This window comes from Kwoniella dejecticola, chromosome 8 (genome assembly GCF_000512565.2).
Source record: "Kwoniella dejecticola CBS 10117 chromosome 8, complete sequence".
NCBI classification, from domain to species: domain Eukaryota; kingdom Fungi; phylum Basidiomycota; class Tremellomycetes; order Tremellales; family Cryptococcaceae; genus Kwoniella; species Kwoniella dejecticola.
In genome coordinates, this window is record NC_089308.1 from 1,326,706 (window position 1) to 1,352,142 (window position 25,437).

The following is a 25,437-nucleotide window of genomic DNA, read 5'->3' on the forward strand; positions in this document are numbered from 1 at the left end:
CTCTCACCTTCTCACTTTTCTCTTTCTTATCTACAATTCCTATTCATTTTACCTTACATACCCTTCTATCTTTGCATAACAAGTAAAATACATACATACAAGTCAAACAAAATGGTCGTCAAAGTCGGTATCAACGGTTTCGGTGAGTGGTGCAGCTCTCAGAATATGCTTCATCCAGATCTGGGTCCACCGTGGTCCTTGACCAATCCACCCTTGCACGTCCCCTCGACCTGTCATCACCAGAGGCGGTCATGTTCAATGATTATACTCCTCTCACCGGCCCAATCATCATTACAACGAAGGGATCACTACATATGGACTGCATGCTGACCAGTCACCTTTATAGGTCGAATTGGTCGAATTGTGCTCAGGTATGTCATCAAAGATTGCTTGTGTCTCAGAGTGTGAGCTATGTTCGATGCGACTGATTCTCGGTCTATTCAGAAACGCTATTGACCATGGAGACATCGATGTTGTCGCTATCAACGAGTAAGTCGTTAAATCTGGTCAGCAAGCACGTCCGCTGACAGGTTTGAACCCTCCTTTCAGTCCTTTCATCGATCTTGAATACATGGTGAGTGCTCAATAGCTTGAAAAATACTTCACATGTGCTCACTTCAATTCGAATCTTGCAGGTTTACATGTTCAAGTACGATTCTGTAAGTCACCAAACTCTACTTATAGATGTGCCGGCTCCCACTGACAATTGCTATCAGACTCACGGTCGATTCAAGGGTCCCGTAGAGACCAAAGATGGCAAGCTCTACATCAACAACAAACCAATCGCCGTCTTCGGTGAGCGAGACCCCACCGCCATCCAATGGGGTTCTGCCGGTGCCGATTACGTTGTCGAGTCTACCGGTGTTTTCACCACCATTGACAAGGCAAGCGCCCATCTTAAGGGTGGTGCCAAGAAGGTCATCATCTCCGCTCCTTCCGCCGATGCCCCTATGTGAGTAGTCGTCCGCATCCGCAGCAATTGTCAGCATCGGTTGCTCATGTGCTGTCATGCAGGTTCGTATGCGGTGTAAACCTCGAAGCGTACAAATCCGAGTACCAAGTCATCTCCAACGCTTCTTGTACCACCAACTGTCTTGCTCCTCTTGCCAAGGTCATCAATGACAACGTGAGTGTTTCTCGCATGGGTTTCTGGTGATGTCGAGCTGAGCCATCTGCAGTTCACGATCATCGAAGGTCTTATGACCACCGTTCACGCCACCACCGCCACCCAAAAGACCGTTGATGGTCCATCTAACAGTGAGTCCAGCTATTCTAAACATCTCAGCTAGCTGCTATTAACTGACGCTCGAACGTAGAGGACTGGAGAGGTGGTCGAGGTGCCGCTGCCAATATCATCCCCTCTTCTACTGGTGCTGCTAAGGTACGTCTTCTATCATTCTACCTCACAGTGACGGTCTAACGCATTGGCAATCAGGCCGTCGGCAAGGTCATCCCTTCCCTTAACGGTAAACTTACCGGTATGGCTTTCCGAGTTCCTACTTCCGATGTTTCTGTCGTCGACCTTGTCGCCCGAATCGAGAAGGGTGCTTCTTACGATGAGATCAAGGCTGTCATCAAGAAAGCTTCCGAAAGCCCTGAACTTAAGGGTATCTTAGGGTGAGTTTCACTCACCCATCTCACTCCAGCAATTTGACTAAACAAGCCATTGCAGTTACACCGAAGACGAAGTCGTCTCCACTGATTTCGTGGGATCCACTGAATCCTCCATCTTCGACGCCAAGGCCGGTATCGCCTTGAACGCCAACTTCGTCAAGCTTATCTCTTGGGTAAGTCGTATACAACCTCGCAGGTAGGTAGAAACCCTCTGACTTTGTTCTGCTTAGTACGACAACGAATACGGTTACTCTCGAAGAGTTTGTGACCTTGTGTCTTACATCGCTGGTGTGGATGCCAAGTCTCAATAAGCGGCGAATCACCTTGTAGGCCAGTCAATTTCCGATAGAACATATGGTAGCGAATGAGGCGCATGAAATATTTGCCTGATCAGTGCAATATTCAATGGTTCACTCGCCTAAGATTATGTTGAACACCTGCTCCGCATCACAAGGATAAGCAAGCAGAATTATACATATGAGAACACGCGGAGCTGCTATTGCTGCTCTCATCAAATGCTTAAAAGCTCTGAGCGGGAAGCTGACAGGAGCAGAAAGGGTCGTGCGTTAGCTAAAGACATCATGACAACGTGGTCTGTGCGGATCACCACGATCTACTCAGCTACAGTCAACCTGTTTTATTGACGCGTCTCTTTTTCTTTCTTTCTTCCCCAATCCTACTTGTCTCGCGCGCTTGTTCCCTCTTCATCTCTGTTCCTTCCTCCTCTTCTCCTCCTTTATCTTCATCTTCGTCTTCAAGCCCACGTCCCTCTTTCTCTTTCTACAGCTTCCATCTGAGATTCCTCGCGGGTCAAGCTCCACAATCCCACAACCTCTCGCAAGCTGCAACATCGTTCCCTGCGGACCCAACAAATCAGACATGTCTGACAGTGGCGATGAACAACCCTTATGGGAGGTCCAAGACGACATCCAAGCCATTGAATTCGAATCGTCGTTCGATGCAGGTGAGCTTGCTTCTGCCTTCCACCCCATGTCCTCCCCAGCACGAGGAAGCTCGAATGCAAAAAGGGGAAACCGGGGAAGTCTTGTCAAGGTATTATCTCTGTCCGCGAGAGGGCATCTGCAAGCCGGAGTAGTCTCTCGTCAGCTTGAGAACGATTCAATTTGCTTCTTGCCTCTTGCCACTCGTGTTCTTCTATGCATTCCACCACGTACTGATGGAATATGCGGTCTAACGCAGATGAGTCTCCCACACCTGCTGCGAGACTTCCGGCTTCTGCAAAACCCCTAACGTCTTTGTCGATCAATGCCAAGAAGGTGGCAATGTCCAGGCAGATACCCGACCCAATCAGCGAAGTTTCGGTTGAGACCTCCGGCGAGCCACCAGCGCTCTCCCGACTGAACCACATCGTAAGAAGTGGTTCAGATCCACTACATGAGAACGATTCAGCATTTGAAAGTGAGTTCTTATAGCCTCAGGCATGTAAGTGATGATTGATCATTGATACAGCCACATCGTTCGCCAATGAGCAAGACGAGGTCATCGTGACTCCCGAAATACTGGCAGCGCGAGAAGTTGATCGATCATCTATCCAGCTGGTCCCCATCTCGCGACTTGATCGTTGGTATCATATGCTGGTATTAAGCGGACGTTTATCTCACTGAATATTGTACAGTCTCGCATCGAAAGTGTTTCAAATTTCCAGTTTTCAATGCAGTGCAAAGTGCGGTCTTTGAAGATGTAAGCTTTTTTGTGTGATCATCCACATTGGGTGCTGACATCTCGTCGGAGGTTTACCACGGCGACGCAAACGTGGTTGTATCTGCACCCACTGGATCAGGAAAAACTACCATCTTTGAATTGGCTTTCATCAAATTTATAAAAGGGCTAACCACAGGATCGAAGCCTTTGGCCATATATATTGCACCCACTAAGGTGAGGACCACAACAACAGATCGCGCTGATGAAAGCAGGCCCTATGCAGCGAGAAACGCAAAGAGTGGGAAGCGAGATTGGAGGGGAATCTCGGTATACAATGCAAGTCGAATCTTGGGACTCCCTCTTACTGCCTGACGCTAAATCGCCAAGATCAACAGGTTGCGAGATAACTGGAGAAACGGGTCGCTTCGACATAGTCACATCCCTTGTAGGGAGCGCGGATCTTATCATCACTACAGTATGTATTGCGAGACCGCTGCGTCTGACCTGTTACTGACTAATTGGCAGCCAGAAAAACTTGATTCGATCACTCGACGGGAAAAGTGGGCTAAATTCAAATTCTATCATCGAGTAAAGCTTGTCATGTTGGATGAGGTAGGTCTTGAGGTCTCACACCTCCCTCCATTCCCATTGACATGAAAGAAAGGTGCATATTCTCCATGAAGATCGAGGCGCAACTCTGGAAGTAGTCATGTCGCGAATCAAGCAGAAAGTTCCAAACGTCCGAATTGTGGCGCTTAGTGCGACAGTTCCTAACATCGACGACGTAGCCCGCTGGATTGGGCAGCGGCAGGATCAATACCAGCTGTCCTCAGATCTGTACTCAGGTGCGGATCTTGATGAGAACGGAGTGCTGGCAAGCGAGAAGAAGGATACTTTTCATAGAATGGCTCAAGCAAAAGTATACAGGGTACGTTCCATCGTGTAGCAGACCTTGCTGATATGCCAGTTCGGCGAACAATATCGGCCTGTACCCCTCAAGAAGTTAGTCTACGGTGTCGATGGTGGTGGGAACGAGTGGAGTTTGGCGCCGAAACTCGACGCGAATCTCTATCCTTTACTCATGATGCACGCCGAGGGCAAACCAGTCCTGATTTTTTGTCCTACCCGAAAATGTGGGTGGGGACATCTGGAACATAGCTGACTATCACAAATACCAGCCTGTCAGATCACCGCTGCTGTCATTCAAAAGACTTATGTAAGCGCACAGGCAGAAGGTCGAGAACTTCCTTGGAACAGCAAGCGAAAGTGAGCGGACTACAACACTGCCACGCAAGCGCTGGACGCTGATCCTCCTGTCACAGCGTGGATTTGCTTCTGAACGACCCAAAAATTAGGGAGCTTACCAAGGAAGGGATTGCCGTTCATCATGCCGGACTTGATCTATCGGATCGAAGGGCAATTGAGGAGGCCTTCATCTCCGGAAAGCTCAGTCTCATCGTCTCGACCTCTGTATGCCCCTCCGCCAGATTCAAGCAATAGAAATGCGTTAATGCGCTTCGTGTACCACAGACCCTTGCTGTCGGTGTAAACCTGCCCGCTCACACAGTCATCATCAAAGGTACCATGTCTTGGCACGGTCCGGCTTCAGGCTTTCGAGAATATTCCGATATCGACATACAGGTAAGCATTCTGTCTATGGCTATGCTGATCTGATCATAGCAAATGATGGGACGAGCGGGCCGTCCTCAATTCGACAAGTCGGGCACCGTCATCGTTATGTGCGAGAAGGGACTGGTCAAGAAAGTGAGTTTATTGTACCAGTACCAGGCTGAGATCCAGTACGATTCGATGTTATCATCCCAAACAGTATTAGAGAGCACTTTGTAAGTCGTGTGAATCATTGAGTTAGGCTAGCTAATCGGGATCCCACAGGCATACTCATTTGACCGAACGTTAGCAAGCCCTTTCCAAATCATCTCTCGGTGTTGGCAAACCCTAACGGGACTTCTACTAGATCTGAACAGTGAGATCAGCTTAAATACTATCTCTACTTTGAGCGGTGCTCGGGAATGGCTCAGAAGGTGAGTCGTTTCAGCTAAGTCAGGGCTGAATGAGGTCTAGATCGTTCTTCTACATCCGAATCCAACAAAACCCCTCGCATTACGCATTAGACCACGAAATGGAAAAGACAGGCGATAGCTCTTGGGAAGAATATCTCGATCAATACATCGAGGTAAGCACAGAGTTTACTCGTGCTGCTAATGATGCCCAGCGAGCTTTGGATATGCTCGTGGACAGTCGGCTCGTGGATAGAAGCGAAGATATTACAAAGCCAGGCGAAAGCCGGCTCCGATCGACAAAATTAGGCGATACCATGAGGATCTCCATGATCGGTGAGAACTATTCTTGCGGTAAAACATCTCGCGCTAATTCCCGTTGACAAGCAGCATTTGCAACGGTAACTTCATGCTGTCCAGACAGCTGCACACACATGAGCTGATGGCTTTGACCAGATGTTGAGGATTTTAGACATGGAAGAAACCTCAACGCTGAAAGACTTGCTGAGGATGATAGCAGAAGCGGAAGAGTCAGTGGACTTTGGTCTCATGCTTGCTATATGGCACGTGTCGGGTCGTGCTGGTGCTCATTCGATCATACTCGCAGATACAAGGATTTAAGAATTCGACCGGGCGAAGCCAAGGTACGGGTTTCAACGTGGACGCCTCTATGGAAGCTCATACGCCAAGCAGGTTCTCAATGAGATGCGCGCCGACAACAACATACGATATGCTCTGGATGACAACGTCAAATCCTTTGGGTGAGAGCTTACTTGTGATTTGTTCGTGATGATGTTGACTGGACAGATCCATCTTCCAGTGATAAAGTTTTCGTGCTCATGCAAATGCAATTTGACAACATAACATACAAGGCGGAGAAAAGAACAGAGTCCACATCGAATCTTCAGACCCAGATGGTCATTTTCACGCATGCAGGGAGAATTGCGAAAGGTAGGTCCTTCTTCAGTGAACGGATGGCTGAAGTCTTCTCTTCCAGCAATTCTCCAGGTGGCCAAACAACGGCAGTACGGCATGACTCTCAAGGCCGCTCTAGAGTTGCATCGAACCGTAGCAGGAAAAGCTTGGGAAGACAGGTCTTCGGTGTTCAGGCAGATTGAGCAAATTGGTACAGTGTCGCTTGATCTGAGACGCTGCGAGATATCATGCTGACCAATGCTTGTAGGCCCTGCGGCCATCAATACGCTGGACCGCATGAGGATATACTGTGAGTGGCTCTAGCGAAACACCTGCTCATCACTCAGCTTTCGATCAACTGCTCGCCGCCGATATTGGGGAGCTTGATCGAAATTTCGGTAGGGGCTACCCCTTTGTAAGAGCGATACGTGAACAAGCGCAAACAATGCCTCGCTTTGCGGTATCAATGCAGTGCGTTCCAACGGCATGTCCTCTCAGACGTGATGGATGACAATCGGTAGCAGAGCCGATAAAATGGAAGACTCGCACGATGGGAACTTCAAGGTTCTGATTCTCAAAGTTCACATACGCTCGCTAGCGACAAATGATCTAGGCGACGATGGATCAAGGAAGAGAGCCCGAAAATCTCATGCTCCGCACTACTTCTCGGCATTGCTCTTGCGAGATGATGGAGGTTATATTTCGTACAAGCAGCAACTGTAAGTTGGTCCATGCGGAGTGCATGGCTTGACTGATGTCATTTGGATTAGTATGAAAGAGGTCATCGAGCCTAAAGGTTTTAACCTTACGGTGAAGATCGACTTGAAGAAACGCTTTGAGAAAGTCTTAGGTCTCTTTGGGGGTGAGTCTGGCTGTCTTGACCTTGCTGAAACATCTCAGTCGAAGAAGTAGCTGGATGTGCTACATCAACGGAGTATGCTATCAATCTCGACGATTCCGTTTGGCCTGCAGAGATTGATACAGATCATCAAAACAAGGAGCAAGGTGAGGCAGAGAGAAAGTTGGGCGCGCTGTCCGGAAGCTCATAGACCACGTCAGCTCATCAGCCGGGCTCAATTCAGCAGACGGCTAAATCTGGTAAGTGCACCGTGCTGCACCGTGATTCACCGCTGACATGACAACGACATGGCATATGTCTCAGCTGCGGTATCACTTGAAGCGAAAAGCGCGGCTGAGTGTTTCGACACTACGGAAGCACCCATTGAACACATATCCAACACGCCAATCATTCACATCCCAACGTTATATCCCACAGCAAGCAATGTATCGGACTCGTCGCAGCCCGGATCGCCCTTGTTAGATCATCCCAAATCGGACGAGTCTTATGTGACTGTATCTGTGGATTGGGACCCGCAAGAGCTCCCAGATGCCGAGTCTGCTTCAACCCCTAATCGCGGCCAGGTGTCACCGATCTCAGCCGAGCCTCAGCATTGCTCGTCCGACTGGGATGTCAACGACCTGTTCGAAGACGTCAAGATTGTCCCCGACTTTTCTGAAACGCCTGTTACCATGACCGGAGCAGGAAGCTTTGACCCCAACATCCCATACCCCAGCGGTGATGCATGTATTCATACGGAATCCAACATGCAATCCACTCTCGGCACTTCCAACAATGATCGCTCCCCAGCTTTTCTTCATGCTATGCAGCCGGACACTGTGGAGAATCAAATAAGCTTTGATTACAATCGTGACGCTACCGAATCACATCTGCAGGATAGCCGAGTACTCACACGCAAACGCAAACGAGCGCGTGCACACGACGATGATGTGCAACGAACTACTGGACCGTCTGACGCTCTTAGATCACGAACGCATGATTCAGCACTCCTCTCACATGCACACGTGAGTTGTGGTCACGCCCTTTATCTTCAATGCTGATGTGGCTATAATGCAACAGAATGATCTCGCGGATCCCGTTGAAACTTCAAAACGCTGATATGTGTGTCGAAATCCTCCGATTCTTAGATTGACTGGTAGGAACTGATCATCCCTTAGAGCTCATAGGTCCTGGATCGGCGATCGTGAATATCAATACGAAGTATAGCGGAAGCAGACCGGCCGCTGTGAAGCACATTAACGGGTGGAGACTGATCTGATGATAGATCAGTAGCAATATACGCAATTGAATATATGCATGATCCCCAGAATGTGTACACTGTTGATGATATTTGCTCAAGATTTGTGATTTGTTGATGGATGCAAGGCGCTTCTGATGGCATGATGACTACAATAATTGAGATAAGTCTGCTCTGCCAGGGCCTACAAGTGCCCTGACTGTGCGAGAGTAGGACGGCGGCAAATGGCCATCAGTCAGAAAGCAGCAATGATTTTGGATAGGACATCAGCCTGTTAAGACGTTGAAATACATTACTTACCGTTTTATAGAAAGGACGCTTGACGTGTATTGATGTATTCTGAACTGATTGAAAGTTGCAGGAGACAATCAATACTCAGCCAAACGGGCTGAGAATGTACTCTTTCCCCGTGACGGTTTGCTGCTGCAGTCTTAGGTGTCAACAACAAGTGTTGTCCCTGTCTATCTACAGTATATCTGAGAGCTTCAATCTAATTGACCTTGTTGCCACATTCAAGGACCTGTAAAAGAGCTTCTCAGTCCTATTGATTCTTATCAATATTACAAGAGCACCACAAGGAGACTCTGAGAGCGTTGTAATTTGAGGCTTGCTGCATCATGGATTTACCAAACTTTAGGCTGAATTGTTGTGACAACTGAAAAGTTATTGAATGAAAATAATTGTCAGCCGATCGATCATGCGGTGCAAGATATCTTTGTACACAAACTCACATTCTACACAACTGTATAGATGACACCCAAGAAAATCTGCCTTTGAAGTCCTCAATGGCTCGTGCTAAGAGGCCTCAAATGCATCTGCCCTTTCTCTCGGTAGCATGCTCAGAAAACCCCTCATATATGTCTGAGAAATATTTTTAACCCCCTCCCCTAAGTTCTCCAATTTCAGAAGTGTTGAGATAGGTTGATTAAGTGCTCTATTTACCGGTTGATCACGTGACTTAGCAAGCCACATGGCCAGAAAGCGTGCCACGTCAATACTAGACTTCTAACTTCAATATCTAACTTGTACTATTACTCTTTTAATCAACATGCATAATTATGAATTTGACAGGAAGGGGCAGATTGCCCACCATAATTGGGTGGACATATCTTGCCCCCTGCCCCTGATGCTGGGGGTGGACAGCTTGCTTTTCCATAGATCAAAACAGTATAAGTCAAAGGTAGTTGTGGCTATAGCTTTAAGAAATATATTCATCTACATTGTATGCCATTGGTATTCTATCAAAACACAAGTCCTAATCTGTAATCTTTAGTCGGCTTTGTGATAGCATATTCAGCGTTATATGCCTGTCTCCTCAAAACAAGCTTCTAAGCAAAAACTATTTAAATCGGTCTACTGAGTGCACTGGCTGATTACGTGACAGGGCTAGTCGCACATCCAGGACGCTTGAGTTTAGCCTGCCACTTCAAATGTTTACTGTTATACTACTCTTTTACTCAACATGCATAAACACAAATCTGAAAAAGACTTGTTGCATAGCGGACCTCAAGTATTTTCTGGTCAAGACATGGTGGCTGCGCTGAATCTGTCAAGCAAATGGCTCAAGACCCTGAGACAGTAGCTGTGATAAAGCCATTATAATGCATGTTAGGTGATAGAGTGCGAGTGCATGTCAAAAATCTACAATTTCGGTATGGAGCTCGCAAAGAGTCCTGAACATGTGGCTACATGTGTCAAAGTTATATTTATGCGTGTAGATTAAAAGAGTAATAGTACAAGTCAGGTATCGAAGTTAGAAGTTTATTATTAACGTGGCAAGCTTCCCGGCCGTGTAGCTAGCTGGGTCACGTGATTAACCGGTAAACAGAGCACTCAATCGACCGATTACAACAATTTCATCAACGTGAGCATGTGATCAACTGGTAAATAGACGGTTCTCGATACAGACGGCTGCAAGATGTCAAATGCTTTGGTGACAAATGAGTGCGTCGTTTGGTTGACTTGTTAGGTAATCGGAGCGCGAAATGACAGCTCTGTTGAAGCCATGCAGACTTCAAAGACCAATCACAGGATCATTTCACTGGTGGAATAACCATTTCTGTTGGGTGATGGCCAAATCAAGTGTGGGAATATGCGCTGCATATATAGAAGCAAAAGTGGAGAAAGAAGAGAGCTACGTGATGGACAGTAAAGGCGGAGCAGCCATGAGACGTGTGTTGTCGGGGCCAGAAGTCATGTGGCGATAGATCTAGCACTCCGACCTGATCAAGGGTGTGCATGTCACTCTGACACAACACGCGAGCAAGCAGAAGAGAGACAAGATCTTGACGATCTCTTTCGAACTCCGACCATCTAAGTTGCAGTGTACGGGTCTACAAAAGGTGAGGGAAAATTTGACCAGAATACAATGTCAAGAGTATTACGCGTGAGTCTTTGCGTCACAGATGTAAAAAAGACCAACTGAGCAGAATATGCCCGGGCAATAATCATCAACTAGCCCAAAAGAAGTAGCAACCAGGCGATATTGGTCAGACAATCTATGAAGCTCCAAGGTCAAGATATAAGTTGTTCAATTGAAATGATAAAATTCCTGAAATGAGGTGTCAAATGGAGTATCAAACTATCATATCCTGCTTTATTCCGACTGCCTGCCAGAATGGTCAAAATGACATGCGAACGAGTGTTGAATCATGCATGTGAAAGGTCAAGTGACTTATGCAAAATCTTAGAACAACCTGCCGAGGGGTCACAGTCGGCATGTGACCCATGGCCAGAGGGCGGTGTGACCACAGCTGCTCTCTCGCGCGCACAAATGACATTGAAAGCTAATCAATTATAGCGTTAAAGTGTAGAATAGTCTAGCGTTACAGTGAAGTAGTTGACTCCATTTACAATTTCTTCTTCATTGAGAATGGGCAAACGTGTTGTGTCGTCTTGGTCGAGAAGGCGCAAATGTGTCGTTCATCACAGAAGCCAATCTAGTACGTGGTAGAAGCGGAGCAAGTCACAATCCAGACATCGAGTGTATGTTTTCGGTATGACATGCGTATGACTAGCCAAGTCACTTAATCAGCCGGCAGCGAAGATTTTTAATTTATTACAGTGTGTATCGCGTACGCTGATCGTGAGACTTTGACTGCTGTGGCGGAATCAAGTGTCAAAGAGGAGGCTGAATACCATGTCCTTATGTTTTTCCTTCTTTGTCAATCAGAAAAATTGTTAGAATTTTCAGCCAGAAAAACTCTTCCATTTACCTTTTTGAATAAGTCCCGCTTGGTGTGATACTGTCTATGCGTGCCATACTCTGAGAACCAACAAATCGGTAAGTAACAATTGGTTGGGTCTGAGACATATGTTGAACGTTTTTCTTGGTGTAGGGGCTATTGTGTTGGCGAGGAAGTCCTTGTTTTGGCCACAGAACCACTCTGTTTGTGGGGATGCCCGATGAGACTATCATGTTGAATTATGACATCTTTTGTACTTTGTGTTCTGGCTCAAGTCCTAGCTCAAAATCTGGGTTGGTCTCTGACTATTGGGGTCAAGTGTAAGCAATACTGCTTGCTCTGAGACCTCAAACAGTGCCTGGTAGGTGTGCTGTCATGGAGGATTGCTGAACACACTATGTGAACCTGTTCCTGGAAAACTCACATATGTAGTAGAAGAGGCCCAAGAGCTGCTTCAGCTTGAGATCAAAAGACGCTTTGTGAAAAATGTTGGGGTGAGATCATCATTAGCTTATCCATGACAAGACAATATCCAATATCCTCAAATCCTGTCAAATTTCCATGATCAGCTGTACTGTTAATTGTTGACCAATGAACTAATAAATCAGCTTGTAGCAGCAACATTGATGACAATTAGCAAGCCTTTGCTACTTGTGCAAGGTCATGACATGGGTTGCTGATTCCATTGGTTGAGTTTCAAGTAGAACATGCTAGATCTTGTCAGTCATTGAATCAAGCACTGCAGAAAGATGCAGTTTGTCCTGCTCTGGGAGGCTTAACCCCCAAAGAAACTTGACATACAACATCACTGTTGTGATTCTGGCTGGGAGCACTGAAAATCCAGGCGATCTGGCCGTACAGCCACTGATATCTTTGTCTGAATTCTCACAACCCCATGCATTGTGACAGCCACTCATGTCCACCTTGTTCTACAATTGTCTGTCCCGATTTGCAGGGTACAGCCTAGAAGTGCAGGAAACAGCATCAACTGTTAATGCCCGTGCTGCTATATTGATGACCGATAATTCGATCGCCTTGCCATTGATGCGGTTGTAGTTCATTCTACATTCTACAAGGTTTGGTTGTCAGGTCCTCTCAGGTCCACTGGACTGTGTGATACGAGACTGGTGGGGCTATTATATTATACACTTGGTCCCGATTTGACTGATTTTCCTGCTTTTACGACCATAAGTTTAGGATCCGTGTCTATCACTACGTCCCCCAGACCTCCAGACCCACACAGTCAAACGACCAAGCTTGGTTCGATTTCCGAGGTATTGAGTCTGACAGGACATCATTGTCATACGCTGGGGATGTGGCCGATGAATTCTGGGTGAAGGTGGAGTCAAGCAGTAATCCGTACTTGCCGTCTCTATGAGCACAAGCAGAATGAGTGGAAGGTCGCCATATACGGGACACAAGCGCATTCTATGTTCGGTTACTTCAAAGGAAAGCGGGCGCACACCGACGACGAAGCAGAGCACTTACCCGCCTCCGAAGGATATAAAGCCAGCTTCGCATAAGGCAAAGTACTGATTTTTGCCGGTCCACTTAAAGACCTGGGGTTCAGATAAGGGATTGAGCTTGAACAGGAATCTATGTACACCCGGCGTGACTCGTCAGCAACGGAGACCCGTGATTGAGGCAGTCATAGGGCACGTGGATGTGATCAAACATGCTCTGTGGAATATTGATCGAATGGTTGTGGAAACGTTGTGTACGACTTACGATTCACCGCTACCGTAATATGTTCCTTCTCGTTTGGCTATACACTCGTTCATGAACACCCCAAAGCGGTTTCCGTGAGCATCGCAGACGATCAAAACGTTGCCCGAGGTTTTGTGTGTCTGACCGAATCTGTCGATAAGGCGGTACATCGTGGACAACGATGCGCCGTGTTGATCCAGAGAGACTATAGAATGTCTCAGCCATTATCGACAGGGTGCAAACTCACATAACAGAGTCCAAGCACTGGACAATCGTTGCCGCGGGGGAAGATGATGTCTCAACTATCAATCTCACCGTCAGACGGTCTGGGAGCTTCTGCTTCTTCGCCAAAGACTCACGCTAACAGCATTTGCCGCTTCCAAGATCGGTACTGTACTCTCTCGCCTGCCTAAAAGTTTGATCCGACCCCACTCGTCATCGTCGCCGACTTTGTATTTTGGTGTAGCGACTTGATGAGGGTTGAAACCAGGAGCTCCCGAAGGTGCTCTGTAGCTGCCTGCGATCTGTTCGGGAGTTGCGAAAGGAGTCTCATGTGTAACGTCGATGGGTAGGGGTTCAGCGTGTCTTGGAGTAGGGGATGAATGTTGCTCAGGTGGAGAGGCGTGATGAGGAGGGGAGAATGTCGTGTTGGTAATAGCAGATCGCCATTTCGATGCTAATCTGGTGGTTGTGGCTAATGTGTCAAGGAGTTTAGAATGATGCGGTGGACTACGCGTTACACTACGGTGTAGGTCTAAACCTTGCGCGCTTTTCTCCGGGCTGTGTGAGCTGGCACCGATTTGACTGGAGTCGGAACGTTGCTGGACCTTTCGCATTTCACTGACGGCGTTATCGTCTTCTGTCTGCTGGGATGGATGGAAGATGATGTCGTTGCCCGCATCAGTGATGATTGGAGGTGAGCTAAGCCCGAATGAATAGGAAGACAGGCGCCTGGGAGAGCGAAGCGGAGGCACGTAGTCTGGCGAGATTTCAGAAGGGCGAGGAGGTAGAGGTATGTGAACGGGAGAAGCCGCACGACCGTCATGCTGAGGTCGAGGATGAGGAGTCGAAGGAGGAGCTTTTATGGACTGTTTGCGCGTTTGGGGCGTCGCGTCTTCCCAAGTATCGCCTCCAAGTAAGTCAATCTCCGTTGAGCTAGGCGTCAGGTTTTGTGATGATGCGCGAGAAACAGGTTGATTGGGCTCTAGATGTGAGGCATACCTGAAATCGTGCGTGTCCACGTCGTCGTCTAGCAGGGACATTGCTTGATGTCCGGAGTGTGACCTTAGTGCATTGGACGGAGGGATGCGAGATGGACCGGGAACAGGTGCTTGTATGAATACACCAAAGTCCGGTGACGAGGAAGGGTGAGCGGACTGCCTAGCACCTTTATGCAATGGTGTCGAGTCGGATGATTCCAGCGGCTGAGTCAAGTGTGCACGATCTCCAAGACCTGATGAACTGTTTTGTGTCATGATGCTACCAGTCAGGTCGATTCTGCGACAAAGAGGCCCGGTCAATATGTGAAGCTGTATGAAATCAACGACAATAGCTCCAGCGATCAATAACACTTTGAATCGCCTCCACCTGCAGGTGCTTGTTACGTAAAGCGTCAAAGTGCAACAATGTATATATATATTTCGTTAGGTCTGTACATGCTCACTCTTTCAGCATTCTTCCTTCCTCAGCCTCGAGCAGGCAGTTCACGGGTCCAGCAAAGCATCTCACCAATGGGAAGGAACAAGGTCAAGAGACTCAAGAAATTACCCATATCTGCCATCTCGACCGCGAACCAAAGTACCATATCAGCCCCTTCATCAGCGGATCTTCCAGCTTCAACTGCAATCCCTCGTGCGGATCGACGAGCAAAACGATCAGTGGTATCGCGCAAGGTTACGCAGTCGACCATCAGTCGTTTTCATGTGCTTCTGAAAAGACAGGCGTATTTGAAGCGTCGTCTCACCAGTGATTCAAATGCAGATGAGTCGGCCGTCCTCATCAAGGAAGAACTCGCTGCGATTGACCAGGACATAGATGCTTTGGGCGGACTTGACGCATATCAGATCGCGAGCACGCTTGGTCAATCTAATGAGCGAGGCGGTGATAGCTCGAAGGTGCTGGTAAGATGGCTGGAGGAAATTGGTCTGAAGCGAGAAGCAAATTCGCAAGGGCATCGCTTGAGGTAGGCTCTACATGCCAACATCTACGTTCAGCTCTGATTCACTCGGAAAAGGATGCTAGAAATCGGCGCTCTGGTCCCCACGAACTACGCAGCAAGCTCCAGGTGGATAGAAAACACGCCGATCGATCTACATTCCCAGCACCCCGATATTCTCGAAGAGGACTTCTTCAAGCGGACTCTACCAAATTCAAACGAGGAGGCTTTCGACATCGTCAGCTGTAGCTTGGTGCTCAACTTTGTCAGTACGCCCGCCGAGAGAGGTGAGCACTGCTTGATCAAGATCTATAACTCATGTCTGAGTCTGACGCCGAAAGACGCACAGGGAAAATGCTGGAACTTATACATAAGCAGCTCAAGAATGAATCTTCGAATGCTTTTCTATTCATGGTGTTGCCCTTACCATGTCTGACCAATTCCCGCTATGTATCTTTGGCCTCATTCAATGAACTGATGAGCGTGGTGGGATTCACACTAGAGAAGGAACAATGGAAGCTTGGTGGAAAAGTTGGCTACTGGCTATGGCGAAAATGCGCAAGCGAGCAAGACAGCAGCGGCAAATGGAGGAGGAAGGCGATACTGGAAGATGGACCCAGGAGGAACAACTTTGCTGTTATACTGCCATAGACGCGTTTACTTGTATGTATGTATGAGTGATTTTAGCATATGTCTATCGAATTCCCTTCGTTGCGAGCCTGTATCCACTTTGCCGTTAAATATTTTTGAAAATATCGTCATCATGGATTTATTTATGGACGCGCCGTGAACGACGACTTTAATCTTCTTTCATCATCTTACCTCCCATCTCATCTTGAATGATCCCCACATTGCAAAACATACGTCACAAAACGGTCCGTCTGGGTTTGCATAGCAATTGGTGACTTCATGAAGCGCATCCCCACATGGACCCGCCGGGAGATTCATCAAGAGGCACGCGACCACTCACCCCCTGCTTACTTGACCATCACGCATATCTCCGCTTTCCTCAGCCTCGTAATTGCCATTTTGGTCTATCAATCATATCAGCATGACCTGGTCGAGTCAGGCTCATGGGGTTGCGAGATGAGCTGGATGTCGCCCTCGTATCATGCTGTAGAGTGGCATGACCCTCCGAACCACCGTTATCAATTATTCCTGTATCGTGAGCAAGGCATGGACTTACAGACAAGCGTGAGTTACGTGTCATCACAATAGACTGCTGTTCTGACCTCTCGCCTCTAGCTCACGGGTCGTCCTGTACTATTCATACCAGGAAATGCTGGATCGTACCAACAGGTACGGTCTATAGCTTCCGCTGCTTCCCGACAACATACTGTTCAGCAGGATTGGAAAGGACCAGATGGGGGCGGCAGACAGTTGGACTTCTTCTCCGGTGAGTATATCTTGCAAGCGTGACTGTCGCATGAATGCAGCCTGACAGCCTGTGAAGTCGATTTCAACGAAGAGTTTTCTGCCTTCTCTGCCAGGACACTACATGATCAGGCGAATTATATTAAAAGTGCGATCGATCGGATATTTCGGGAATATGATCATCTGCCCTTGTCTCAACGACCTTCGCAGGTCATCCTACTCGCTCACTCCATGGGTGGGATAGCTGCTCGATTGGCTATTAGTGACGAGGAAATAGCAGCCAAAGTCGATGTTTTGCTCACCATGTCCACACCGCACACCATTCCTCCTCTAACCATCGAACGTGACATGGACGCTATCTACTCCAAGATCGCTAAACCGGCTCATCCATTACATATATCTTTGTGCGGCGGGGTATCGGATACGCAGGTCGTCTCCGATAGTTGTGCGTTACCACCAAACATAGTTTCTGCGGATGACGGGTTCGCAGTATTCACGACCGGTGTACCGGCCGCTTGGACCGGTGTGGATCATCAAGCTATAGTGTGGTGTCATCAAGTCCGATGGTTGATTGCTAAGTCACTCTTGAAAATGGCCCAAGCTGGGAGTCGGGCAGAGAAGCTGTCGATTGCGCGAGAAAACTTTCTGGGGGATCACGAAACGGTGTCACCGTCCGGGGGCGACATGAGGAACGTCACAGTGTCGACGACTAATATGACGATTCTTCTGCGTGCCAAGGCAGACGCCAAAGCCGAGAGAGCAAGTATCAAGCATTGTGTAGACGATTGTCACATAGTTCCCTTTTCGTCGCATCTCATCCCGTTTCCGAAAGATCTCAACGCCCCTTTCCCAATGCCCGGTGAAGGGATCAAACCAGAAGAATCGCTTCTCGCGATAAATGTAAATGCTCTTCAAGACAAGGGCTTCATATCGGTCACCAGTGACACGCATGATATAGTAGCCGCTGGTCCTCATATGGTTCTTACGACTAGTAAATCTACTTGGAGTGAGTCATCTTTTGCATAATTCCTTGCTGACAGACATAGATTCAGCTATAGAGCATCAGGGTGCGACGAGCCTTACGATCCGATTCAGCGATTTCATCCCATCCACTTTGCTCGTGCGGCGTCTCAGGATCTCGACGCCCAAATGCGAAGGTAGGTTAGCCCGACCCCGATCATGCCGATGACCTGTATTGACTTAGCGACTGTCGTCAGGATTTCGGCCCATTGTGCAGTATGCGTCAGTCTCGCGTCTGCAATCGACAACGGAGAACCGCTTTTACCCACACGTTCATCAAACGGTCTATCTGCACTCGCATCTAGGAGCAGCCCCGTTCCGTCCTTGGCGCGAATCTCAGGTCAAAGTCGCCCTTAGAGTGTACCAACAGGAGCAATGTCCAATTCACGAAGTGCAGCTTTCAACCCACGTTCGCGGTACTTTGGCAAAGATCGTATCTCGGTACCGGATGACATTTCTCGCTTGGCCGATGGGTTGGACTGCGCTTGCTATGCTGACACAAATACGGGGTTTCAGTAGGGAAGGTGAGTAATCGTGGAATGAAAGTTGTCTGACTGCCAACACAGGGCGGCTTCCAACTTTAAGCGAAAGCTTCATTCTGCTTGGCAAGCGTTGGGTTCTTGGGGTTTGTCTACTGCTAGTCACTGCGAACTTGGCCCAAATATCTTTGCGGGAAAGCCCACAGCTCGAATCATTATTGTTAGGCACTATGGAGATTGTCTTCGTGCCACTGATCGTCCTCATGGCTATTTGGACGTATGGTCTCACTTGCTTGATGTGGCTGTTGCTTCGGACTGCGATCTCCACCACGATGAAAATCCGCCAGAGACTTGACACTCAGAGTCCTATAAGTGACCCGTGAGTGCACCTGAATCGATCGTACAGAACGCGTCACAAGTCGTGCTAATTATATGGCTGTGCATTTCAGTGTTACGCCCCAAACACAGCAAATGTCGCGGAAACTTCTCCGAGCTGGTCTGCCTCTACTTCTGGTACATCTGTTCATCCCCCATCAGGTGGCTTTCTTGATCTCCCTCACAGTGCTGTGGACTTGTGTCGCTTGGACCTATACATCTGAGGTGAGCTGTCAACGTTGAAGTCACATAGATGCCACTCAGCTCATGCACATGTCGGATCGCTAGGAATCCGCTGAATTTGGCATGACTATATCATTCTTGATGACACTTTTGGCGCCATACAAAGCTGTATCGCTGGTCGTGTGGGGTCGTAGCTTGTGGATGGATTGGTATCATCCATTAGCTACGGATCATAATCTGTTCTATGCAGGGCCAGCCCTTCTGATTGTTGGACTGTATGTTCAAGGGGGTCTCCCGAAGAGACGAGACCTGTACGTTGGTCGCTCGAGTCATCTGTTGAGGTACGGTAGCTGATTCCACGAGGGCAGCGCGATAGCGGCATACTCTGCAGGACTCCTTGTATTGGCCACATCGGCCTTTGTTTTGGGCAGCAGATGGACATGGATTCTGCCTCCTATAGCTCACACTGTATTATTGCTTCTTGCATTTGCGATATGGTGATTTGCTATTCACAACGGTAATAATGATGATGTAACGACTTACGAGCTTCCCTTCCAGCGAAATTCGCCGTTGTGCTCCGCGTTTATTGCAATCTGTTCTTTACTTTACAACATGACGCCGAACATTTGCGTCGTTGTAGCTGTGCCAAGACACCGACATGTCTGCAATAGCAGGCAACAGTCAGAAGGAATTCATCGCTGCTTCCTCATGGCTCTCTTCTGCCCCATCCGCAGCTTCGCTCTCAACCGACCTGAAGCTTGAGGTAACTGATCTGGCCAGGTCTGGGGCTTGCTTAGGCTAATGATCGACTTCGACCACAGCTGTACGGTCTCTTCAAATATGTCAACGCGTCAGCAGGACCGTAAGTACATCGCAGTTGTGCTTATGCAATGACGCCCGCTGACACCCCGCTTCACAGTGAAGGCAGTCGTCCCTCCATCTTCTCTCCCGCTCCTCGAGCGAAACATGACGCATGGGCGGCTCAGCATGCAAAGTACTCGCCCAAACATAAGGAAGGGATAGAAATGGCTCGACAACGCTACATGGCAATTGCCAAGCAAATAGGATGGAACGGTGATGGGGAAGAGGACGAAGATGAAGTCGATTTGGAGAATCTGGATGATTCTCCCTTTGATATGGCTAAGCAGGACAAGGGCAAGATAAAAGCAGATAACCCTATCGGAGGCGTGAAAGTCAGCGTGATGTCCGGAGAAGAGGAGATGGAGTCTGACGTCCAGTAAGTTGTAGCATTCTCGCGATTGGCATTTGCTAAAAACGAGTACCTTATCTGCAGATCAGCAAATCCGCTGCATGATGCTGTGTCGGAAAATGATATACCGGGGGTACAGGCGTTACTGCGCGCAGATTCAGCGGCTATCAATTCGAAAGATGCATATGTAAGGGTTCACTCTTGTTGACTTCGTGATGTTCAGTTGACATTTTGGTTGTAGGGGTTCACCCCGCTTCATCTGTCAGCTGACAGAGGTCATGTCGAGTTGACGAAGTTGTTACTCCAGCTGGGCGCCGACAAGAATATAACTGTAAGTTGAGTTACATTCAACGGTGTAACAGAGCTGACACGGGCATCGCCTCAGGACGAAGACGACCAAACACCTTTGATGCTGGCAGAGATCTCTGGTCGAGACGAGATTGTGCACTTGCTAAAATAGGTAGATGTGCAGATGGTTGTATGCATGATCACATGATGGCTTGTCTGATGTCTCCCTTCACACCTCTCGACCAGCCTCACAACTGCTATGTATGATTCTCCCATCCGCCCAGATGATAGTATTGGACCCTTCTATGAGATCTCCACACGCGTCACAATCACAAGAAACAGATCTCCAACCGCTTTCTCTTTTCACTTTCAGCTCAACCAAGATATCGAACAAGTCGGCTTCTATCAGACGGGTGGTCATGTTGAGCAGTTCCCCCTCGGACCGATACGAATCAAGCATGCCAGTGAGAATCGTTCGGAACTCGGCGTACGTACGACCCTTCTTGGAACCAGGCGACGCTGAGGTCGAGGCATCTACTAGCCGCTTGAAGAGTCGGGGTAGAGATAAGGCTGAGGACGAGGAAGAAACCAGAGATGCCAGCGTTTCTTGAACGATCCCTCGTAGGGCTTCCATGCAGACTTTGATCGGCTCCGTGGGAACAGGTAGCTGCATAGCAGATGTCGAGTGGACCAGTTCAATGATCTCGTGCAGCACTCCTAGCCACATATCTTCGACCTCGGCGGTTATCGATGACTGAGAATGTTCCTGGCATATGCGTGTAGCCATCTTTGAGACTGTTTGGACGGTAGATAAAGTCATATGAATCGATCCAGCCTCACAAGACAGGATGGCTTCGTTGAGGTCCGCGCCCTGAGTGCGGAGGATGTCCCCGAAAGCGTCAAAGGTTTCCTTCGTTTTGTTCTGACGATCTAGAGCCCATAGTTGCCCCTCGAAACATCCGTGTGACTCGCAGTCGGTGACAAGTTGTCGCAGATCAAAGGAATCTGGACCGCGCGCGTCGAGAAAGGTGATGACATGATTCAGGTCGTTTTGGCAAAGTAAGTTGACGTACAGATGGCGCAGAGGCCGTTCAATTTTCGTGGAGGGTTGCGTCGTGCCCGTCTCGTCGATGTCTGGTTCTAGTAAGCATCGCAGATAGGCGAGCTGTTTGAGCGGTGCTGCAGCTAGATTTTCGATAGCCTGACCGTGACAAAGGGGAAGATCCCTGTCCAGGAGCAGAGCTGTCTGGCGCACACCGAGAGATAGCAGCTGAGGAAGTACTTCAGTGATGGCCGCATTTATTTCTGAAGAGGCCGAAGCCGAGGTGATGATATCGTCCAAGCTGTCGAAAATCTGATCATCGGAGTCTGGATCTCTCAACAAAGTATGTATCAGCTTCGCCCATTTGTGTTCCCGCCGGTAGGACGTTCGCAGAATCCGATAGAACCCTGCTTGGTCGAACAACCGCAACATTGCTTCCGAGTCATGAGGTGTATAGGCGGAAAGCAGATATTCGGCGGCCAGCTGTCGATCTTCGCGGGTACTTTGATCGGGATCACTAGCTAGACTGACCAATATGCGGTGCAGCGTTGATGGAGGAATGAAGAGGAATTGAGGGTATTTGGGCAAATTGCGTGCCACGAAGATGTGGAGGAAAGTGATATCGCCAGGATGAAAATATTCGGGGTCCATCACATCAAGCATGAGGTTGACTATGGATTGACGGTTCATAGCGCCAGACGTGTCGTTGAGATATGGATCTTCGAAAGCGATGTCCATAGAATGGAGGAAAGCCTCGGCATCAAAGCGCAGCAGTAGATTGAGGTACGGATAAGGAGGTTCCGCGCCATCGTTCGTCAGGACCAGGTCGCTGGTGGTCGGCCACGATATTGTTCGACCAGCGAAGATGAAGGAATAAACTTCGTTCCTGGCAGCATTGGCTTCCAGCTCCGGAAGCGGTTGACCGCTGGGATACGATAGACCTGACAAAACCGATTCCACATAGGCGTATAGTTTGTAGGCGTTTGGCGCCCAACCTTCTAAATCCTGATCAGCAAGATCACCCGCTAAGTATGGGCGATTCAGACGGTCCTGCTGGATGTCACGGACCACGTTGATCAATTTGACCAGTGGAGCGACGTAGTCCTTCATTGCTCTCGTGTAAACATGGATCAACGCATCCCATAGCCCGTGTTCTTCGCACAAGGTTATCGCCCGATCGATGTCTAGAGAAGTGGGTTCGACGTTCCAGATGATCGCTTCGGCCTTGTCAGGTTCACCTCTATCTTCATGCATCGATATTAGAGCTTGGAACATGGTGGGGGGAATGTCGCGGACCCGCCCGGACAGGATGTGGGGTTCCAAGAGTCGGAGAAAGATCCCTTGAATGCCAGCTTGAGCAAATTGATCGTAGGCCTCATCGAAGAGAAACGGCAAGTTGTGCATCGCCAGGCAAGCCTCAATGGAGGCAGATGCCAGACCCTCGAACAGGCTTGTCAGATCGACACCTTGCCCATAATGAGAGTCATCTGTCAGACGATCTGGGGAGAATGCCCAGCGAAGTGATGCTAGAAGGAGTTCGCGCAATTTGGCCGAGACGATCATTTTCCGCTCGTCTGGATCTTCAGGCAGATTGATTGTGTTCCCTTCCGCGCGATCCTCGTAGTACGCCAGCGCGGTTCGAATGGCTCCCAAGAAGTCGCCTTGGTGGACTTGAAGCAGTATTCGGTCATTCCAGTGTTTTAAAGTGCCAACTTGCAAGGTGGTCTTGGTCTAGGCAGCTCTATTAGCCAGATCCGTGGGAAAAAGGGTACTCACCAATAAAAACAATTTGTCCCGATGAAGCTTGACACTGCCGATCAGAGATCCAGGCGGCGGGTGGACTGTAGCTTTGGACAAATCAGAATATAGGTCTAGACTTGTGAGCAGTCGGGTTTGTAGCAAGGTCGACTCGGAGACAGTCATTGTACGGGCGTCCACCAGTATGAGTCGAGTAGTGGTCATGACCAGTATGTGCTGATTGTCAGCTCGATCAGCTTGTCATTCACTCACGTTGTCGTTGTACCACTGAAGCGCGCGAACAGGCTCCTGGACGTCGATGAACTTCCCTTCTACGAACTCCGGATCCGTGCCTGCTTTGACATGTAATATTTGGACCAATGATCCCCAGGAGTAGACTAGGCTAGGGTTGTTTGTGGTTGACCATCGCCATAAGGCAGTACCAGTCAGACCACCGAATTCCCCGCCAAGATTACCTCTCATCTTGCGGAACCAGGTTTTAGGATTCGGCTTCATGCCAACAACGACTAATTTGGTTGGGGTGAGCAGAGCCGATAAGAGATGTCGGTCGATGGCGTGTGATTGCTCGTCGAGGGGGAGGGGAAGCGCAGCGAACAGGGTACTCAATCGTTTGGACGGATTTGCGTTGACTTCGGGTCCAGAGCTGGGGTAGCTGCCAAGCATTCGCACGACGTCGTTGCTTTCTATGCCCATGACTTTGCCCAAGCTCCACCAGAAAGCACGGCCGTGCTCATCTCCGCTGACGATGGATGTATGACGGGATCCAACGAAACCGATATGTATGATCCGACTGTTCTGCAAATGACCTTCCCGACGACCTGACAAGACTTGTTGTAACGTCAATCCATTCGTTGCCCTAGCTGCTTTGGCTGGACTGGCTAAGTCGTACAGATAGATATTCCCGGATGACCGACCGACCGCAATATACGTTTGATCGGGCGAGATGGTGACAGTCGTGACGGCAGACACTGGAAATCAGCAGAAATACATGACATAGCGAACTTACAGCTGCCTTCGTTGCCCAAAATATGTTTTACATCCTGACCAAAGCCGTAGACCAAGACAAAGCCGCGATCTGTACCGACAGCAATCATGCCTCGAACGTCCATGGCGGTGGGTGTCCCGAGCGACTGATCAGAGCTCTTTGAGCCAGCATTACCGTCTTGTTTACGGAATAGATGCATTGTTAAGCGACGAAGAGGATGGAAAACGAAAAAAGGTGTAGTTCCCGCCGAGGAGGAGGCATCCGGTACGATATCCGGAAGGCGCTGCGATATACCGCTCCCGACCGACAGAGTGTCAGACTTGGCTTCCGAAATTTGCGAGAAATGGCTTGAAGTCCTCATGTGAGCAAGTTGAGGCTGCCGCAAGCTTGGTTGAGTGGAAGAGGACGTGGTCCGCATGTGAGACCGGAGACGCGATATGGAGGGATCTACTCATGTCAGCGGATTGCGCTTCGATTTTCATACTCACGAATGAAGGAAGTCCGCTTGCCAGGACTTGGGGATACGATGCTTGATTGCGGTACAACGATTTTTGTATCGCTCAGAGACAATGAGGGCGTGCGATCGGACATGCCATCCTAATACTAGATCAGCCTAGTCGGGCGAGAATGGGGTCATTGGCTTACTATTCGAGGTGAACTCAGCCGGCCAAATTCCTCGTCGCCTATGGACTCTCCATTCGCGTTGGTACCCATTATTTCTCCGTAGGTTTGGTTGTAGCCGTTGCCGTTGAGATTTGCTAAGTCGGAGCCGATACTGGGGGATCTGCTCTGCGTGAGGTCATTCCTCATCACTTCATGTAGACGCTTGGCATATTCCCTCTCATCGTTCTCAATCCCATTCATAGGCAGATCTTCTCGGGTTGTTGCGGGACGAGAAAGCGGTTGACTTGTCCAAAATAAATCTTCAGGACCATCTTCTATCGCATTGGGGTCAAAAGGCTGATCACTGAGCTTGCGCCAATTGATTGGTGCCGGTTGTACTTGAGATGACGGGGAGGGTGACCTGCGTCTCCAGTAGTCACTCGGACCAGCGTCGTCTGACTTGTCTCTGCCATTGACATCGAGCGGATCTTGTGCTTGTCCCCACTCAGCAAAATGGTTGATCTCCTCCGAGGGGCCAATCGTGTTGGAAGCATGGTGGATCGTCCGGCGGTGTGAGGACGAGGAGGACAAGTCAGGTCGCGTGCGGCGGGGACTTTGAGAAGCCATAGCCAGCGATTGAGACCGAGGTTCCTTCGCGATGCCGTGCTTTGGTACCCTATTGTGCGTTGTGAGGAGTAGCATTCACTGTACATATATCTAAGTCACAAATGATCAATGCGTCACTGTAACAACATCAGTCGAGATTTG

General features: G+C 48.9%; 7 protein-coding genes across 7 annotated transcripts; 5 read left to right on the forward strand and 2 right to left on the reverse strand.

The window, feature by feature from the left end:
• Window positions 1-111: 111 nt before the first annotated feature.
• Window positions 112-1,925, forward strand: I303_106776 (glyceraldehyde-3-phosphate dehydrogenase; the record flags this gene model as incomplete). Its single annotated transcript, XM_018411838.1, has 12 exons — window positions 112-142; window positions 347-371; window positions 445-489; window positions 550-574; window positions 636-659; window positions 717-952; window positions 1,015-1,126; window positions 1,179-1,257; window positions 1,317-1,381; window positions 1,436-1,617; window positions 1,673-1,787; window positions 1,845-1,925. The coding sequence occupies 12 exons, from the start codon at window positions 112-114 to the stop codon at window positions 1,923-1,925; spliced, it is 1,020 nt and encodes a 339-aa protein (XP_018259039.1).
• Window positions 1,926-2,493: 568 nt separating this feature from the next.
• Window positions 2,494-8,166, forward strand: I303_106777 (uncharacterized protein; the record flags this gene model as incomplete). The annotated part of the gene is made up of 28 exons (XM_065969439.1): window positions 2,494-2,578; window positions 2,815-3,033; window positions 3,085-3,195; window positions 3,251-3,315; window positions 3,367-3,510; window positions 3,560-3,751; window positions 3,802-3,888; window positions 3,941-4,204; window positions 4,277-4,409; window positions 4,455-4,542; window positions 4,599-4,746; window positions 4,807-4,917; window positions 4,996-5,120; window positions 5,170-5,189; window positions 5,252-5,318; window positions 5,536-5,630; window positions 5,767-5,824; window positions 5,902-5,938; window positions 5,988-6,055; window positions 6,115-6,245; window positions 6,292-6,420; window positions 6,478-6,519; window positions 6,808-6,928; window positions 6,980-7,071; window positions 7,182-7,214; window positions 7,269-7,307; window positions 7,372-8,072; window positions 8,128-8,166. The coding sequence occupies 28 exons, from the start codon at window positions 2,494-2,496 to the stop codon at window positions 8,164-8,166; spliced, it is 3,444 nt and encodes a 1,147-aa protein (XP_065825511.1).
• Window positions 8,167-12,702: 4,536 nt separating this feature from the next.
• I303_106778 (uncharacterized protein) lies at window positions 12,703-14,672 on the reverse strand (the record flags this gene model as incomplete). The annotated part of the gene is made up of 5 exons (XM_018411836.1): window positions 12,703-12,862; window positions 12,979-13,086; window positions 13,219-13,402; window positions 13,445-13,499; window positions 13,557-14,672. The coding sequence occupies 5 exons, from the start codon at window positions 14,670-14,672 to the stop codon at window positions 12,703-12,705; spliced, it is 1,623 nt and encodes a 540-aa protein (XP_018259037.1).
• Window positions 14,673-14,927: 255 nt separating this feature from the next.
• I303_106779 (uncharacterized protein) lies at window positions 14,928-16,003 on the forward strand (the record flags this gene model as incomplete). Its single annotated transcript, XM_018411835.1, has 3 exons — window positions 14,928-15,379; window positions 15,431-15,639; window positions 15,702-16,003. The coding sequence occupies 3 exons, from the start codon at window positions 14,928-14,930 to the stop codon at window positions 16,001-16,003; spliced, it is 963 nt and encodes a 320-aa protein (XP_018259036.1).
• A 435-nt stretch (window positions 16,004-16,438) lies between these two features.
• On the forward strand, window positions 16,439-19,284 carry I303_106780 (uncharacterized protein; the record flags this gene model as incomplete). The annotated part of the gene is made up of 9 exons (XM_065969440.1): window positions 16,439-16,546; window positions 16,598-16,748; window positions 16,806-17,732; window positions 17,779-17,883; window positions 17,944-18,270; window positions 18,313-18,604; window positions 18,675-18,825; window positions 18,889-19,094; window positions 19,152-19,284. The coding sequence occupies 9 exons, from the start codon at window positions 16,439-16,441 to the stop codon at window positions 19,282-19,284; spliced, it is 2,400 nt and encodes a 799-aa protein (XP_065825512.1).
• Window positions 19,285-19,441: 157 nt separating this feature from the next.
• I303_106781 (uncharacterized protein) lies at window positions 19,442-20,453 on the forward strand (the record flags this gene model as incomplete). Its single annotated transcript, XM_065969441.1, has 6 exons — window positions 19,442-19,546; window positions 19,605-19,645; window positions 19,703-20,020; window positions 20,078-20,180; window positions 20,235-20,324; window positions 20,379-20,453. 6 exons carry the CDS (start codon window positions 19,442-19,444, stop codon window positions 20,451-20,453), a joined length of 732 nt encoding a protein of 243 aa, XP_065825513.1.
• A 57-nt stretch (window positions 20,454-20,510) lies between these two features.
• I303_106782 (uncharacterized protein) lies at window positions 20,511-25,296 on the reverse strand (the record flags this gene model as incomplete). The annotated part of the gene is made up of 5 exons (XM_065969442.1): window positions 20,511-23,054; window positions 23,100-23,297; window positions 23,364-24,049; window positions 24,555-24,663; window positions 24,712-25,296. 5 exons carry the CDS (start codon window positions 25,294-25,296, stop codon window positions 20,511-20,513), a joined length of 4,122 nt encoding a protein of 1,373 aa, XP_065825514.1.
• Window positions 25,297-25,437: the final 141 nt, after the last annotated feature.